This window comes from Rutidosis leptorrhynchoides, chromosome 2 (genome assembly GCF_046630445.1).
Source record: "Rutidosis leptorrhynchoides isolate AG116_Rl617_1_P2 chromosome 2, CSIRO_AGI_Rlap_v1, whole genome shotgun sequence".
NCBI classification, from domain to species: Eukaryota; Viridiplantae; Streptophyta; class Magnoliopsida; order Asterales; family Asteraceae; genus Rutidosis; species Rutidosis leptorrhynchoides.
This window is the reverse complement of record NC_092334.1, coordinates 596,046,131-596,063,095: the sequence shown is the minus strand read 5'-3', so window position 1 is coordinate 596,063,095 and position 16,965 is coordinate 596,046,131. Positions and strand designations below refer to the sequence as shown.

At 35.6% G+C, this 16,965-nt stretch overlaps 3 protein-coding genes across 4 annotated transcripts; 1 reads left to right on the top strand and 2 right to left on the bottom strand.

Moving 5' to 3' along the window:
* The first annotated feature begins 763 nt into the window (after window positions 1-763).
* Window positions 764-3,393, top strand: LOC139893372 (uncharacterized). The gene is made up of 4 exons (XM_071876530.1): window positions 764-1,138; window positions 2,220-2,481; window positions 2,749-2,816; window positions 2,957-3,393. The coding sequence occupies exons 1-4, from the start codon at window positions 1,004-1,006 to the stop codon at window positions 3,215-3,217; spliced, it is 726 nt and encodes a 241-aa protein (XP_071732631.1). The 5' UTR covers window positions 764-1,003; the 3' UTR covers window positions 3,218-3,393.
* A 555-nt stretch (window positions 3,394-3,948) lies between these two features.
* Window positions 3,949-8,858, bottom strand: LOC139889923 (glutaminyl-peptide cyclotransferase-like). Its single transcript, XM_071872836.1, has 11 exons — window positions 8,694-8,858; window positions 8,425-8,481; window positions 8,088-8,123; window positions 7,936-8,000; window positions 7,679-7,742; window positions 7,447-7,564; window positions 7,234-7,331; window positions 7,008-7,078; window positions 6,883-6,910; window positions 6,763-6,814; window positions 3,949-4,071 (listed from the first exon to the last, which is right to left on the bottom strand). The coding sequence occupies exons 1-11, from the start codon at window positions 8,856-8,858 to the stop codon at window positions 3,965-3,967; spliced, it is 861 nt and encodes a 286-aa protein (XP_071728937.1). The 3' UTR covers window positions 3,949-3,964.
* A 2,763-nt stretch (window positions 8,859-11,621) lies between these two features.
* On the bottom strand, window positions 11,622-16,688 carry LOC139893371 (uncharacterized protein At3g49140-like). Of its 2 annotated transcripts, none has more exons than XR_011774501.1 (11): window positions 16,486-16,688; window positions 15,947-16,151; window positions 15,498-15,600; window positions 15,331-15,398; window positions 14,419-14,568; window positions 14,214-14,330; window positions 13,670-13,924; window positions 13,133-13,285; window positions 12,883-12,978; window positions 12,091-12,259; window positions 11,622-11,980 (listed from the first exon to the last, which is right to left on the bottom strand). XR_011774501.1 is itself a non-coding variant. In XM_071876529.1 (11 exons), exons 1-10 carry the CDS (start codon window positions 16,590-16,592, stop codon window positions 12,146-12,148), a joined length of 1,368 nt encoding a protein of 455 aa, XP_071732630.1. In that variant the 5' UTR covers window positions 16,593-16,688; the 3' UTR covers window positions 11,622-11,980; window positions 12,106-12,145. The 2 variants fall into 2 exon arrangements, 1 of the variants encoding a protein (XP_071732630.1); XM_071876529.1 differs by having other exon boundaries at window positions 12,106-12,259.
* Window positions 16,689-16,965: the final 277 nt, after the last annotated feature.

Below are 16,965 nucleotides of genomic sequence, written 5' to 3'. Positions count from 1 at the left end.
GTAGCAATAAAAATAAAAGTGTAAAATATAGACATGCAGTTTTAAATGGTAGTAACATCAGAAATGAGTACTTGTACACTAATAGGTATTGAACTTGTTCCTTGATTAATCTGTAGGGGTTAAAATTGTTAAAGTAACAAAGTCAATGGTCTTAAATGTTTGTTTGCATAACATTAAAGGGTAATAAAACAAACATTTATAAAAAAACAAACAAAAATGTCTAGAAATTTAGTCCTCTTCTTCACTACTTTTTCCAAATACATCTGCAACTAAATTCATCATTAAATAAAAATCTTTTCTTTATTAATCTTCAAAATTACAGTTGCACATGAACACTGATGCCCCTAATTTTATGATGCCCAGTGCGGTCATTCGGTTCGCCCTACGCTAGGCCTGGCCCTGCGGAGGGGGTTTCTCTAACCTTCAATTGTAGTATCAGAGTTGTTGCGATTTAAGTTTCCTCCTAACTCGTGTATATGTGACATATGATCGTGAAGGTGGTTAAGTCTTCTTTGAGTTGTGCATTAGTTAATTGTATAATATAAGTATCTAATTCAAAATTATGATGGATATATCAATTTATGAAGAAAATATCTCATATGTGTATTAAGGTACATAATATTGTAAAGTTAAATAATCGACATTTTAAAAGTAGTAATCAATCATTGTTTATAATTATTATTCTGTGATGTTAAAAACTACTTTGCTAGCTCATTTTTTTAAAAATCGTAATTATAAAAACTACGGAGTAATAATTAATAAAATATAAAATAATAAAGTAATGACAGGCCTGCTATCATAAAATAAAATAAAACGGATATAAGAGTGGAGACCATATGCGATCAAATTCCGTTTCCTCAACATCCTTTATTTGATCAATTTCGATTTGTGCCCCTCGTTTCTTCAATTTCAAAAACCCTAAATACAAAGCTAGGGTTAGGGTTTCTCTGTAATTTTAGTGCAGGTTAAATAATACGGAGTATAATATAAAAATTTGGTTGAGATGATGGAAGTGATGTTACATATATATGATGTAACTAACAGTGATTCAGAGAAGACAAACAACACTATTGTTCAGATTAATAAGTTTTTCAAAGATGGAATCGGTCTCGGTGGAATTTTTCACAGTGCTGTTCAGGTTCGGTAATCGTTACTGCTTTATTTATTATTGTTATTATTAGAAATTAAGTGAATGCTGCTGTTATTATCTAGGGTTTGGATCTATTTCTTGTGATTGTGATGTCTTATTTGAACAGTGGATTTGCACTGTTTAGTGTTTTGCAGAGTTCAACTAGAAGTAGTGATACTACAATTGGTAAATTGTTTAAAGTTAATGTAATTAGATGGATCTAATCATATTTAATTATCGAATTTTGAGGAAATTGTTGAATATTTATGTTAAATGTTATTAGCATTACTCTGTATGTTGCAAAATTTTAGCTAAATCATGATGTGATAATGTTACTACATTTTAAGCACCATGTGGAAGTTACTTAAACATTGCATTTTGCTTTTAATGAATTTTGTATGGAGGTCTATCCTTGGGTAATAGTATCTGATAAAGACAGTCTAAATTCGTGACATATTTGGAGATGTGTTAGTTATGACAAATTACAACGTTTATGCTTTTATGTTCAAATGATTATAATTTAGTAGTCAATGGTTCACATCAGCGTTGTAAATCTCCTTATTTCTCTCTGAAATCTCCTTTTTGGAAGGCATCCGAGACGAGATGTCCATCTCGCAAGATTTCTCGGTCAACGTGGTCAAACTTGGTCAAAGCCACGATTTCTCGAATTTTCTCGCTTATTTCTTGAATTTTCTCATAATTTCTCGAATTTTCTTGCTCATTTCTCGAATTTTCTTGTAAAATATTGTAAAAATGTATATAAATATACATATATTTATTTATATATACATATTTATATTAAAAAAACTAAAAAGTCAAAGTAAGTCAACGTCCGAGATCTCCACGACGAGATCTTTCCGAGATGTCGAGATCTCCCAGAAATCCGAGATCTTTAACCTTGGTTCACATTGACAATCAAACGTGAAGCGGTAGTAATAGTGAACTTGAGAATCAAACGTGAATTAGTATTGATAGTGAACTTGATACGTTGACGGTGAACTTTTCGTGAAGCTACGTGTTAACTTCTTTTCTGAACGTGTATGAAAGTGAACTTTCATTCTCATATCTGGCTGTCTGCTATATATGACAGGTTTATGGAGATGATGAATGGTCATTTGGGTATTGTGAAGAGGGAAGTGGAGTTTTTAACTGTCCTTCTGGAAAAAATCCAATGTACACATATCGAGAATGTATTGTTCTTGGGAAAACAAATCTTACCAAGTCGAAGTTTAATCAAATCCTGAGGGACATAAGTAGAGAATGGCCAGGAAACTGTTACAATTTGCTGTCAAAGAACTGTAATCACTTCTGTGATGAGCTCTGTGAGATACTCGGCGTGTCTAAACTTCCAGGTGATTCCAAATCTCTTTTTGAAGTTAAACATTAAATTTAGCTTTAGTCATATATTTATATTTATGAATGGACTTGCTCCATCAATCTAGGGGTCATTCAATGATCTATATTGTTATGTTTATTGTTTTTGCGTTTGTGTTGTGGCTATTATCTCTAATTGTACTCCATGAATGTAGGCAGTAGTAGTGCAGTGCCCATGAGAAATGGGTTTAAAGATTAGATATAACCAACCAAAAGTGACAATTTTATTTGACATTTTGTTACAGGTTGGGTGAACAGGTTTGCTAATGCTGGTGACACTGCTGTGGAAATAGCAGGGAATACGGCTTACCGGGTGAGTATTTTCTTCTACCCATCGGAAGCCACAACATGTTTGGGCTTGTTACCCTGTTCATTTTGTCACATATGCGAACGTACATTTGATATACTGACTGAAAGTGCTTTTTTTTTTTCTTCCTTCTGACATTATTGTAGTTCAGACAAGCTAAAACGGAGATTGTAACTGCTAGCAAAGTGGCATATCAATTTCTTGCTAGTATCACTTCAAACGCAACCGCAACAACCTTTACAGATTCACCAAGTAGTTCAAGTAATGGTAGCCCCACCACGAGGTTTCAGCAACCTACTTGGTTTAAAAACTTTGTGGCTGCTGGTGCAAAACCATCAACTGGTCCTGCACTTGAAGATGGGGATGAGCACATAATGCACAATTTGTCACATGAAATGTCACGCTGAGGATGGAACATTTTATGGAAATAGAAGATGTTTCATTTGTGTTGTATACAGACGTTTTTAGACGATAAAGAAATCGTCAAAAGGCCTTTCATGTAAAATTTGTTATACACAAGTTTGGATTATATGGAGTTGAATACATTGTTTTGATGTGCCTTGTATCAGATTGTTCTTGATTTTTTAGACAAACTGATAATGAATGAAGCTTATACACATGAACCAAGAATTTATCATATTTGATTAGTGAGTTTTTATCATATCCAATTCCTTTGTATGCGGATCAGCTGATATTTTAGATTTCACCACAACCGCATGGATACGCTCACACTAATCCGTCAATTTAGGATCCGATTTCAAGATTCTTCTAATGGCATATGTATGCATAAAAAGTATATGCATATAATACACATACGATATAAAAGACGCCTAAAGCATAATTTAAGTTGCTTCTTGAAGAGGTCCGATACAATGATACTTTAAGTTGTTTTAATATGAATTAACCGCAAATAGATCCATGGTTTACACAGTGTGAATTGCCTAATGCATGTGTTTGATTGAACGCAAATATGATTCAGTGACAAACATCAACTGATTAGCTGTATTGTAACCTATATGGAACTATTCATTAATGCGAACGGGTCATGTAACCCTTAAAAAAGGCTGGAATCAAGATAGGCCGAGTCTCATACTGGTTACTCAGTGGGTCCACGATACCTCGACTATCGACATCTATCATTACATACTTCACCCTCAATCAACAGAACCACCCAAGCACAATTTTTCAATGGACAAAGGTAATTGTCCCCTGTGAGGATGCAACTCAATCTGATAGAGCTTTGGCCACAGTTTTCCGGTCACTACATCAAAAACAAATAAGATTACTAGTTACTTCAAAAATTATACTGTTACGTAGATGCAATATTATAAATGTTTTGTAGAGTAAGTGTTGATGTTGAATTAGTGAATTACTTTCTACTTTGATTTATTTTTCACTCCATATTTTTAAAAAATCACACCAAATAACCTATACTACTCTATATGGAATTTGAGATGCCTTATGCAGAGATTTCTGGCCCGGTCTTGAATCTATCTAATCTAAGGATCATGCTGACATGAATAACAATATAAATATATAATGGACATCAAATCTACTGTTGGAAAATTACGGTCTCACTAATTCCCACCACCCAGCCCAACAATAATAGTAAAGAAATAAGAACAATACACAACACAAGATTTAACGTGGAAACTCCAAAACAGGAGAAAAATCACCGGCCCCCAAAGAGAGAAATACACTATATCACAAATTGTTACAATGATATAGACGACTCTCTTAAGCCAACTACACTCTCCAAAATATTTAACTAATACAACTCTCAAACAAGGGTAAGAAAGAAAGAAATAATCAAATACTTAAAGTGTATTGATTGGTGCAATTTGGAATGAAGACTTAGCCCCTCTTATATAACCAAGTCACTCACCCCTCACATCTTCCTCCCACCTATGTGGGATACACATATCTTCTACTAGCCAAAATAAACCAACAAATCTCCACCTTTTGGATAGAAGAAGATAACCATGCTTCCCATATTGCAAGGATAACCGACGTAGATGCTTCCTTGACGACAACTTCAAGATCCTCATCTTCATGCCGCTGACATTATCTCTAAGCCAAGAAATAAAATTTGCATCTTCATCGAATATTGTCAAGACCCGACAATCATTGTCATAACAGACAATCATAACTCTTAACAAGAATTATCATACTTCACCATTAAGAGTATAGCACTTAGAATATCACATTCCAAGCATTTCACCTCGGCACATGTTGTATAACCAGCTGAACAGTTATGGTGCAACTTCCTGTTTGGCTTTCCCTGAAAGTTTCATCAGCTACAACATCAGTTTCCACCACACAACCTGCATCAACGCCAAACCAATGCCCATGTGTAATTGTGGAACCGCTAACGAACATCCCTTTCCACGGTGGCGCGGACACACCATGAGGATGACGTGACTTCAGAGGAATTCGTCACTCTCCGTAACAACGGAGACAATGTTAGCGTCTTTGGAGCCATTTACCGGATTAGCTCCACCTGGACAATTAACCCTTACATGCCCAGTCTTCCCGCACTTCCAGCATGTCAGATTTTTTCTAGAGTTTCTCTTCTGCCTATCCGAACACAACAGTACCGTAGCTTCTGATGAGGAGACTCCGTTACCTTCCAATCTTTTCTCCTCGGATAGGAGCTTGCTAGTAACATCTTCAAACTTCAACGTTTCTTTCCCGTACATTAGAATAGGTTTCATGTGCTCATAGGACGATGATAAAGATAATATCAACCTCAAAGCTTTATCTTCATCATCCGTTTTAACTCCAATAGCCTCCAGTTCCGAAACAATACCGTTAAGAATACTTAGATGATCTGAAATCTTTGAACCCCCATCCATACGCAGAGTATGAAATTGTTCTTTAAGACACAACCGATTTGAGATGCCCTTGCCCTGGTACAACTGCTCTAGTTTAACCCAAAGCTCCTTTGCCGTTGATAACCCGTGCACATTTGCAAGCACGTTCTTTGCAAGACACAAACGAATCGCACTTGCTGCCCTCAAATCCATATCATCCCATTCTTCTTCATCGAACTTACTGCTAGAATCACTGCCGGAAACAAAGGTGGGTTTACCTTTCAATGCCTTGTGTAACCCGGACTGAATCAACACATCCTTGACTTGAACCTGCCATAAGCCAAAATTGATCCTCCCATCAAATTTCTCTACATCAAACCTCATTGGACTGAACTTCGACATCGTATACGTATCCTATAAACAACACTTTCTCTGATTTTGCTCACGTTTCGAATAGCCAAAAGATGTAGCAGGTAGCCAGGACCCTTTAAATCGGAAATTCACAACTCGCCACTAACAAATCCAACTATTACTACGAATCAGAAAAAATATTGTCTTAACCAGATACCCTATACGATCAATAGAACTCGTTTCTGATGTGGACGATCCACTCCCGTGGCAACCACAGAGCATACTCCGACTCCTATAACCGATACCCCCGTCAAACCTGACGCTCTGATACCAGTTGTTGGGAAATTACGGTCTCACTAATTCCTACCACCCAGCCCAACAATAATAGTAAAGAAATAAGAACAATACACAACACAAGATTTAACGTGGAAACTCCAAAACAGGAGAAAAACCACCGGCCCCCAAAGAGAGAAATACACTATATCACAAATTGTTACAATGATATAGACGACTCTCTTAAGCCAACTACACTCTCCAAAATATTTAACTAATACAACTCTCAAACAAGGGTAAGAAAGAAAGAAATAATCAAATACTTAAAGTGTATTGATTGGTGCAATTTGGAATGAAGACTTAGCCCCTCTTATATAACCAAGTCACTCACCCCTCACATCTTCCTCCCACCTATGTGGGATACACATATCTTCTACTAGCCAAAATAAACCAACATCTACGTCTAATGGATGTTGGGTGACAATTAGTAATAAGTTAGCTTGGAAGAAACTAACCAAAAATTCGTTTCTCGTCCGCATCCCATGCTATGCCGTTCAAGACATCAATCTAAAGCATAGTATATTCGGTGAGTAATAATGAAGATTACACAAAACGATTTAAAAAAGTGTGCATACCTGGTAACCGGCAGCTATTAATCCCATTCTATAAATAGAGAATAAATGTGGAAAACAGTATCAGTTGAACCTAGTTACGAAATTAATAATCATGTAGTCATGCAATTGGAGGTAGAGAGTAATACCTTAGCTTTTGGAGAAGAATCCATCCTGTAACAGTTCCATCTGTTGGTGAGATTTTAGCTATGCAATCACTCTGAAAAAAAAATCATAATAAAAAAAAAAAACTAAAGATGTATATACAAAATTCCAAATACCTCTATGATTAACATGCTCAAAATACACATAATGGATCTGGTGTCATAATTAGATAACAAAGCATCAGAAGAAGCTAAAGCATACAAAATATACCTGCCAAATGTTTGCCCAAATTTCATTGTTTATGTACTCTAGTTCATTGAGATTCAATACTTCATGTTCTTTGTATGTAACAACTTTCTCTGCAATAACTGCATAACGGAAACCATTATCCAAACGCTATCACGAAACTCTCTCATACACTCAGATCAGAGTGTATGAAATGAACTATAAAAAAGGCAAATTTGATGATATATTATTATATACCTTCCATTGTTTGAGGGTTAATTTGATATAAAGATGATGATCCATCACTTCCGAACAGAAATTTCCCGTCTGTCGCAAATCCCCAGCCATCATGCATATGATGACTAAATGTCTCAAACTGCAACATTTGTTTGCATATATACTTATAAGTACGTAACTGAAATGTCGTATTTAGACAGAACTAACATAAAATGAAAACACAAATTATCATGGATACATATGAAGCGCGTACTTTGCTTAAATTATGTCTGTCATATATGAAACCTGTTTTCGTCAACCAAGTTAATTGATACAGCCTGTAAAAACACATAAAATTCTACGTTAGTAAACAGAACTTGTAAGCATTTTTTAAACTATTTAAAAAGGGATGATGAAACCACATAAATTAACTGTCAACTTATATTCGATAATAACTATAAGATGCTCAATTGTAGTATAAGGATAATTGATGGAGCAAAAAAAACAAACAGTTCTTGTTAACTGACTGACCTTTCACCCAAAAGGGTTAAACCTTCCCCAAAATAAGTATTATTCATTTTATGCAGGGCTTCAATCTGGGATAAATTAAGAAGATCAAATAGTATCAATTTCGAGATTCTAATACATTGTTCTACCTATAATCAAACAAATCATTCTAATACCTTTGCAGTCTGAAGATTCACTTTTCGTACAGACGACTGTATAGAAGAAAAAACATGTTTGTCAATCAAGCAAATATTGATGAAATAAAAAGGTTACAGCCAAAAAAAACATTCGCGTCTGCCATCGCCAATCGGCAATTGTACAGATAAATTAACAATTCTTCACTATCAGAACTGAACTCCACTGAAAATCATATTTTGATGGATACGCTTTTTGATTAAATTATTACATCTTGATTTTTTGTGTATATAATTAGCAAAAGCCAGAATAAACAATGTGATTTACAAAATCTAGGTTTAGTTATTAATTACTGTAAACAAAAGAAAGAAAACGCACATGTCCATTAAGCCCTGTTGACTCGAACAACGTATTGTTCCCTCCATATAAGAGCCCCTAAAAAACAATCACAAAAATTAGGGTTATTATCAAATGCAACCTGATACATTCCCAAACGCAAATTGAATTTCACGTGCAAATTCATCGTCAATATTAATTATTAATCTATTTAACCTTCCATTTTAAGAACTAAGCGCATTTAATCTGTTGTGGGTGAAAATTAATAATTAAAAGGGCATGAATGAATGTTAATTGATGAATAGATGAACCTGAGTGAAAGCAGCAGGATCGTGATCGAACTCATTAACGATTTGAATGTCGTAAATTTTGACATCATTTGATGATGATCCTAACAAACACCTAATTGTGATGAGCAGAAAAGACACTGCAAATCGATTATTAAAAGATGATTTTCTAATTGAACCACCAGCCATAAGATCGGAAATGAGAATGGCGTGATCACCAGACAAACCGCTCAAATTAAGGCGCCTTTTGTATGTTTCAAAATAAAATCAATTTATTATTATTTAACTGACCTTAAGGTGACTTGATGCGTTGTATAAGGCCACACGCAATGGCTCGTGAGAGCCACCGCCACCTGCCGTCACCCGTGTCACCCCCACCACCACCAAACCGCCACAGGTCCCGCCAGCCACCCCCTCACCCTTCTAACGTTCGATTTGTGGGGCCCATGTCCTATTTAATTTTTTTTTCTTTTTCTTTTCTTTTTTGCAATGGCTAGTAGATTTTTTTTTTTTTTTTTCTCAACCTATTTCATATATATATATATATATATATATACACACACACACACACAATTACACTCTCAAATTATTACACTTTCAAACCCATTTCACTCTCAATTTTTATTTTTCCAACCCATTTCACTCTCAAATTTTTATACACAAAAATGGTTACCCTAAACATTGTTACGTTCGAGATTCACGGCGGCGGTTTGTTTTCCGATGACATGGACCGCTACGTCGGTGGGCGGGTCGATTATGTAGACGTGCCGGTCAGTGGGCTTCGAGTTGACGAAATGTTTGATTATTTAAGGCGAAACGCGCACTGCGATGAGATTTCGCAGTTTGCATACTGGAATCCCGAGAACAAGGTCTTCGAGTGGCTTCAGGATAACGATAAATGGGCGTGGCTACTCGGAACCACAATAATCAAATCCACAAATGTCGTGTTGTATACCAAACATATTTGGGACGATCTTCCTCACGAAACCGATGGTAGTGCGGATGGTTATTATACCGATTAATCGCTATTTAGTTTATGTACTAGTCTTTTTTTTTTTTTTTTTATGTAATAGTGTTTTTTTTTTCCGTAGTTTAATTTTAATGTAAGCGTATTTTTATTAATTTATGTAATCGGCTTTATTATTATTTTTAATGTAATTTGTATTTTTTGTTTTTTTAGTTTATAAATGTTATTTATATTTATATTTTAAGTTTTAAATAATAATAAAAAAATGGGTTAAGTAGGGTGGTGAAGTTTATGATTGTGGGTGTTTAGTGAAAGGAATGTGAAAGAAATGTTAAAGGGTTTGTGCTAATGTGGCGCTGATGTGGCGGGTAAAATGAGTGTGAAAGAAACTAACGATTGCATGTGGCCTAAAGCGTTTTTTATGTGGCGCTTAGCACGTTAATTTAAGGTTTTTTTTTTTTTTTTTTTTTTTTTTTTTTTTTTTTTTTTCTGAAAGGCCGTTAATTTAAGTTCTAAGGTTGACGTTAGGAAAATTCTAAGTTTCGTACTTTACTACTTTTATATTTCGAAAATACATCAAACTAAAACTTAAAAATTAGAAGTAAAGTTAGGGATTATCACCAAAAAACCCATTTTTTTTTACCTTTCTTGCATGAGCCCAAAAAATTAAAAAATTGCCAATTTGCCCTCGCAAGGAGCAAGGTGCCGTGCTCCCTTGCGCCTTGCGTCCTTGCGACCTTGGTTTCACATGGGAGCAAGGAGCAAGGTGCCTCTTGCTCCCTTGCTTCCACCTGAGAGCAAGGACGCAAGGTGCCTCTTGCTCCCTTGCTTTCACCTGAGAGCAAGGTGCATCTTGCTCCCTTGCTTCCACCTGGGAGCAAGGACGCAAGGTGCCTCTTGCTCCCTTTCTTCCACCTGGGAGCAAGGACGCAAGGTGCATTTTGCTCCCTTGCTTCCACCTGGGAGCAAGAGGCACCTTGCGTCCTTGCTCCCAGGTGGAAGCAAGGGAGCAAGATGCACCTTGCGTCCTTGCTTCCACCTGGGAGCAAGGAGCAAGGTGCATTGCTCCTTGCTCCCATGTGAAACCAAGGTCGCAGGGCAAATTGGCAATTTTTTTTTTTTTTTTTTTGGGCTCTCACTCAAGAAAGGTCAAAAAAATGAGTTTTTTGGTGATAATCCCGTAAAGTTATTCAGGAAGCGTACATGAATCGTATGAGTTACAATTAATGTAGACTATCCGATGTCTGCCAACCACACAGCTGACGGTTTTAAAGAACCGTCATTAACATGAATTTTTTTTTTAAACGGCGATATCGACATCGAATGCTCTCATTTGTCACCCACACACGCGTTAGGAGGAAACCCAATTCGCGAAGATGTTGGCAATACCATTGAAGGTTGTGAAAACTCCCAAGAGACCTTCGCAAATAGCATTGATGTTGACAGTACCATCAAAGGTTAGAAACTCCCGGCTTGGAGTGATGATCGAACCTGGGTTGGCAGTACCCCAAGTTGGATTTCACCCCATACCACTCAAGCCAAACTTCGGCAGTTTCGTAACATGAATTGGAGTATTGTGCTTTCAAGGTTTCATTGGTATAACGTGGGGAAGCAAATATTAGATAAATCCAATGCTGCACAAAACCGTTGTTGCCGAGTCAGCTCCTATGCCGCTAGCTATGCCCCTGCTTGGTCCCCCGGCATGGTGGAGGTTCCTTAGCGCGTCATTAGCACCGGGCTAAGGGACGGAGAAAACGATTTCTTACTGGAAGAAAGAGGGAGTCGCCCGTCCCATCGGTTGTACTTGACTATTTCGAACGAAGTTTGAAGTTTTACTTGTATGTTATTTCCCAAGTCTTTTTCTTTTCTTTTTTTGTTGACAAATTTCCGGAACTAATCTATAGATTTGGCTAAAGAAATGTGCAACTTTTGAAATGCCCCACACTTCCCACTTCCCAGTTTCAACAAATTTTCAGTATGTTAGATACTGTCTTTCAATCATAATAACGCATGTTTAAAATCTGTCACTTACCAACATCCTATCAGACCCGCAAACAGCAGTCTGATATTTTTCAAAATATGAACCAATGCCTTTACAAAGACATCCTATCATTCTAATCATTCTAATAACTTAAAGTTACATATAAATTTCATTGTTACACTGCATAAAAATTCAACCTCTTTAAAAGGCTTTAAAAGGCCTCATCTGCCACTGCATAGGACATGATGTACACATTCATTCGAACCTTCAAACATATTTCATTGAAAATCAACTTTGTACAGTTCTCTTAGTTACATGCTCAAGTCCACATGTACGCTAGACCATGCACAAATCGAGATTATTCTGCAAGGCAATATGGCATGCAATTACAAACTTATATGCAATATAACTGAATGGAATCACACAGGTGATTTTTTTTTTACAATCATGAACACAAAGTGGTAAGTGCTAACCAGAGTTAAACTTACATAACGACGGTGAGCAACAAGTTTGGATATTTTCACCATGTTATGAATTATGTTGTTCTGATTCGTGAAGAACTTCTTTCTTATGATGTTGGCCAACGGTTGTAGGGAAAAGTAAGCAATTCAACTGGCTCTCTACCCCATACTCCGAGGACGCCTGAAATTACACAGCATCATTCCTACCTTGTACTTGTGCATTATAGTCAGTTGGCCAATAAGAGTTGTTAAAATATTTGTGTTAAATGTGATTGCAGAGAAAAGTTATTAAAATAATACAAAATATCATTTTAATAAAGCGATTTAGTGGGTCGTATATAATGAAAATAGACTTTGACCACTTTCAAATTCCAACATGTACAACCATTTTTTGAGTGGCAAAAAGGATGATAACCGGCAACCCAGACCGGCCAACAATCGGCTGCCAGTTCCACAATGTAGGTTGTGGGGGGCATACCTGAGACACTTAGCCGATGTGGCTATGGGGTGTCAAACCCATTACCAACTTAGCTACACATCATTGTCATATTTACGGCCATTTGACGTGTTTCCTTTTAATGATACTTTCGTTTTACCACCACCCATTAGATATAAGCATAACCCTAACACACGCGTCACTAAGTGAGTAAAATTGCCACCGTTTTAGAACAGATCTTTTTGTTCATCTATGTAAGCATCAAACGGGAGAGGTGGGTTTTTGAAATTCTTGAAAGTTTGACATTCATTATCTTATAAAGGTTTCAACTTTTATCGGATAAATTGAGTTTAGAAGTTAGAGATTACCCGATTTTTGAATGTGAAGCGCAATGTTTGAACTTGTCTACCAGAACACACTCTCAAATCAAATCCAAGGCTGTCGACGCCAATCAGAGCCACCTCCTACCATTACATGGAACCGATTTTATTACCAATTCTATCAACAAGAACAACAAAATTCAGAAAAACCAAAAAACTTTTGACAAGTATAAGCATCGAGACTTTTTTAGTCCAAAGTTCGAAGACTACATGAGAAAACGAGTAAGGTATGCATTACCTCAACTTGAATACCTTTGCATCTCCAACATAACGCTTTAAGAGCCTGTATCATATTATCTCCACCAGCTTTTACGCGAGATATGATTTTTGCAGCTGAATGTGCAATTGCATCAGGTTGAGACTTACTAAAATCTTCCAGTTCGATTGAAGCCTGTATTAACAATTTAAGAAAAAATAAAAATGTGGCAATTTGGACTGATTTACTTATGAGTGGGTCGATTTGAGTTGCGTTATATCTCTAAGGGTCAAATTGGCCGATAAAAAGATATATACAAAAGAAACAGGTCAAATGGTTTAACAGGTTGAAAGTTTCCCTAGGTCTATTCCATGCACACAGCCTCCTATAATTGCTTTATTTCAAAAAATAAAGTAATATTGTAATATGTAGTGCACTAGTTATATATAGAAAGTCTATTAAAACAGTCAACAAAAGTTCTTAGTCAACCTGACACAAGATAGTCTGTTTCAACTTATATACGATGACCTATTTTGCCACCTTTAAATAAAATTGTAAAAAGAAGAACGTTACGCATACCTGATTTCCGTGAGCTGAAATTAATTGCATTTTGATCATCTCCAACTTATAGTATGAATTTCCATTCCTAACCTTTTGATCATTGTTCAACTCTTCTTTTTCCTCTCGAGCAATATGATTAGCTTCTTCGTTATCATTCAACGTACGCTCGTTGATGACGGAATTTTCTTCTACATATGCAGGTCTTAACAGACCTTGAATTGAAAGACCAGATGGAGGCCGGTCCATGTAATTTATAGGAACATCTGATACGAACTGAAAATTGTTTGGAAAAATTAGTTCTTATATATTATACTCAAGTTATTATTTGATCTAACCTTTGTTGTCATATTATTAATTTTGTAATATAATTTAATACGCTTCATTGTTTATTACATAGCATAAAGGGACAGATAGTACTTGCAGGTCAACCCAATCTGGCCCAAACCATTTTGACCCGAACTAGCTAAAAATGTCCTATTTCAATTCAAACCATTTTTTCCTTATATCCAACCCGATCATATTGTAACATTTAACTATAATAACGCTATCAATAAATGCTTACATCAGCCAGCTGATTAGCAAAATCTATCGGATGATGAGAACGCATAGTCTCTAAATTAGCCCAGTCACCAACAGATCCATCAGAATCATCATCATCTTCTAGAACTGACACCCAATCCTGCAACATCAAACATGATGAATCAGAACGTATAACTAGAATTTATTTGACTAAAGACAACAAATAAAAACAATGAAACTATCACCACCTTTACGTAGTTGCCATTGTCATCATCATCGTCTTCTTCACCATCGTCAATATCACTATCTTCATCCTCAAAACCAGAATCATCGTCTGATAGACCTAATGACTCCATCTCACTCACCATTTCTGAGGTATCCAAGCCTATTATCACTTGCTGCATTGGCTCAAATAATAATTAATACGCTTGAACAGAAACAAGTTAGATTAGATGTTCAAGTGTTAATCACTCTATGAACCACAGTTAGTCTAACTACTATTGACTATAATGAGAAACAATATACATGTCAAAGTAGATGTTGCAATTTTAACCCTTTAACTAATGAACGCTTGAATCGGTAGCTTTCAGTCTTCTTTCCTACGGATAAAACAGGTAAACTACAGAAAAAAGTGTACCTAAAAGGAAAATGGGTAAAAGTCATTCAGTTTTTTATTTTGTTATTTTGTTATAGTATATGATATAGTTTTTGAAATCATTTCCAACACGTGAGTTGTTTACTATATCTAGAAATCTACAAAAACATGTTAGAGAATTAACTCAAAGTGGACCGATTTGACCCTACTGATAACCTGTTTCGACCCATTGCAAAACCTGTCTGGCCCACCTATTTATCCACCGTAATGTTTGACAATTAGCAAACATACAAGCAAATGCTAGAAATTGAATGATGTACAGTAAGAATACATGATCATGTAAACCTTTGTTTGATGATGTTTATTATGGTTGAATATATAACCATTAGTTCTAATTGTTTATGTGTACAGAAAGCACATTGAAACACTCTCTTTGTGCTATAGTTAATTTCTGATTAATTAATACTACCAAATTATGTTTCAAAATGCACATCTAAACACCACGTAGATATTACCTAGCATAAGCGATACAAACTTTGACAGTAGAATGGAAAATGTTCCTTACCACAACGTTATCTCCAGAAGCAAGAGTTTCGAGAACATCTTCGTCATTTTTCACTTGGAAATATATATCTGCGAAGGCGGTACACAAAGACATATTGATACCAATGATGAACTTCTATACAAAACAATAACAGTATAACACAATAGAAAATGGACATGGAAACTAACTTCCATTTTCACCCTTGACATAAGGCAAATCGGGCAAGAAGATGTTCTCATACACCCCATCACTGACCAGACCTGAGAACATAACCAAACCTTTGCAGTTCGCCTGAAACGAATATTTTACATTCAAAATAAATACGGGCTGTTTTCACTATATAACTCAAACAATTAAATATCAAATTTAACATAACACAACCTAAAAGACACTTACTTGTAACCTTATAGACACCCTTAACACTGCCAAATTATTCTTTTTTTACAGTAGATATGACCATTCCAACCCGTCCACTTACTAATGGGTCAATCGAAATATTTAGTTATAGGGGAATGAGGCCTAATGCGTTCAAAGTCTATTTGTGATGCACACAGCCAATTAATATTCTTCGTATACTTACTAAATTCTATCTGCAGGCATTAAACGATTCAGATAATAGATAATGTGCGAAAACGACCTCGATAACAGTCATACTAGTTTCAGCAGGTCTAAGTATGGTGTTGCCATTCTCATCCGATTCGTCACAATCAGATATGTCCTCAGAAGGATGATATAGCTGCTGATACTGAGGCTTTATCAGTTTCAATGGACCCGGTAACTCACCTGCAGATGATGCCCTAATCCTGTTGTTACTCAAACATTTCCTACCTGTAATCTTGTGCCTGCAATTAATCAATCATAAATTTCAATTTCAACATATCAAAAAGTACACCATACACAAATTATCAATTGATACATATACAGCATCTCAAATTTCCCCAAACAATCTGGAATTTATATTGCATCAATGCATTAGTAATTTAGAGAATTAATTAGGCAAAAATAATGTAGCATCCTGTTCTTGGTTCAAATTAAGATATATGATTTAATAACAGTTATATATGCATTTTTAAAATTAACAACTTAACGGTACTTTAGAACCTTATCTTGTAAGAGATAAAATAGGTGCATAGTAATAAATAAATATTATGATTTGCTAACTTATTTTTGTGGTACCAGGGTTTGAAGAAGAAGGTGTTTGGGTGAGATATAATAAAATGGCATTCACGTGAAAAGTGACCGCCGACGGTACGGACGGTGGTCGCCGTTTGAATTACGGCCATCTCCCTAAGTTATCCGATTCAAAGATATTTTTAGAGCCACTGAGCTCTTTAAAGTTTGTAAAGAAAAACTCTATGTAAAGATTTTTTTTTTTCTTTTTCTTTTTCAGCAGTACTACTTTAAAATTTTAAATTATTTAAAGATTTAGACATATTGGTCATCCGGCCTGGTGCTTGGTAAACGTGTTATTAAACTGGTAAATAATGAGTGGTGTGATAGTGGCGTGTTGATGAGTAGGGGTGAAGTATTTTTATTTCTTTTTCATTTTTCCTGATGGTTTTAGTTTTTCATTTAGTTTATTAGTTATATTATTAATTATTATTTTGTAATTATAATAACAAATTAATTTAATAAAACACATTACTTAAAATTAAT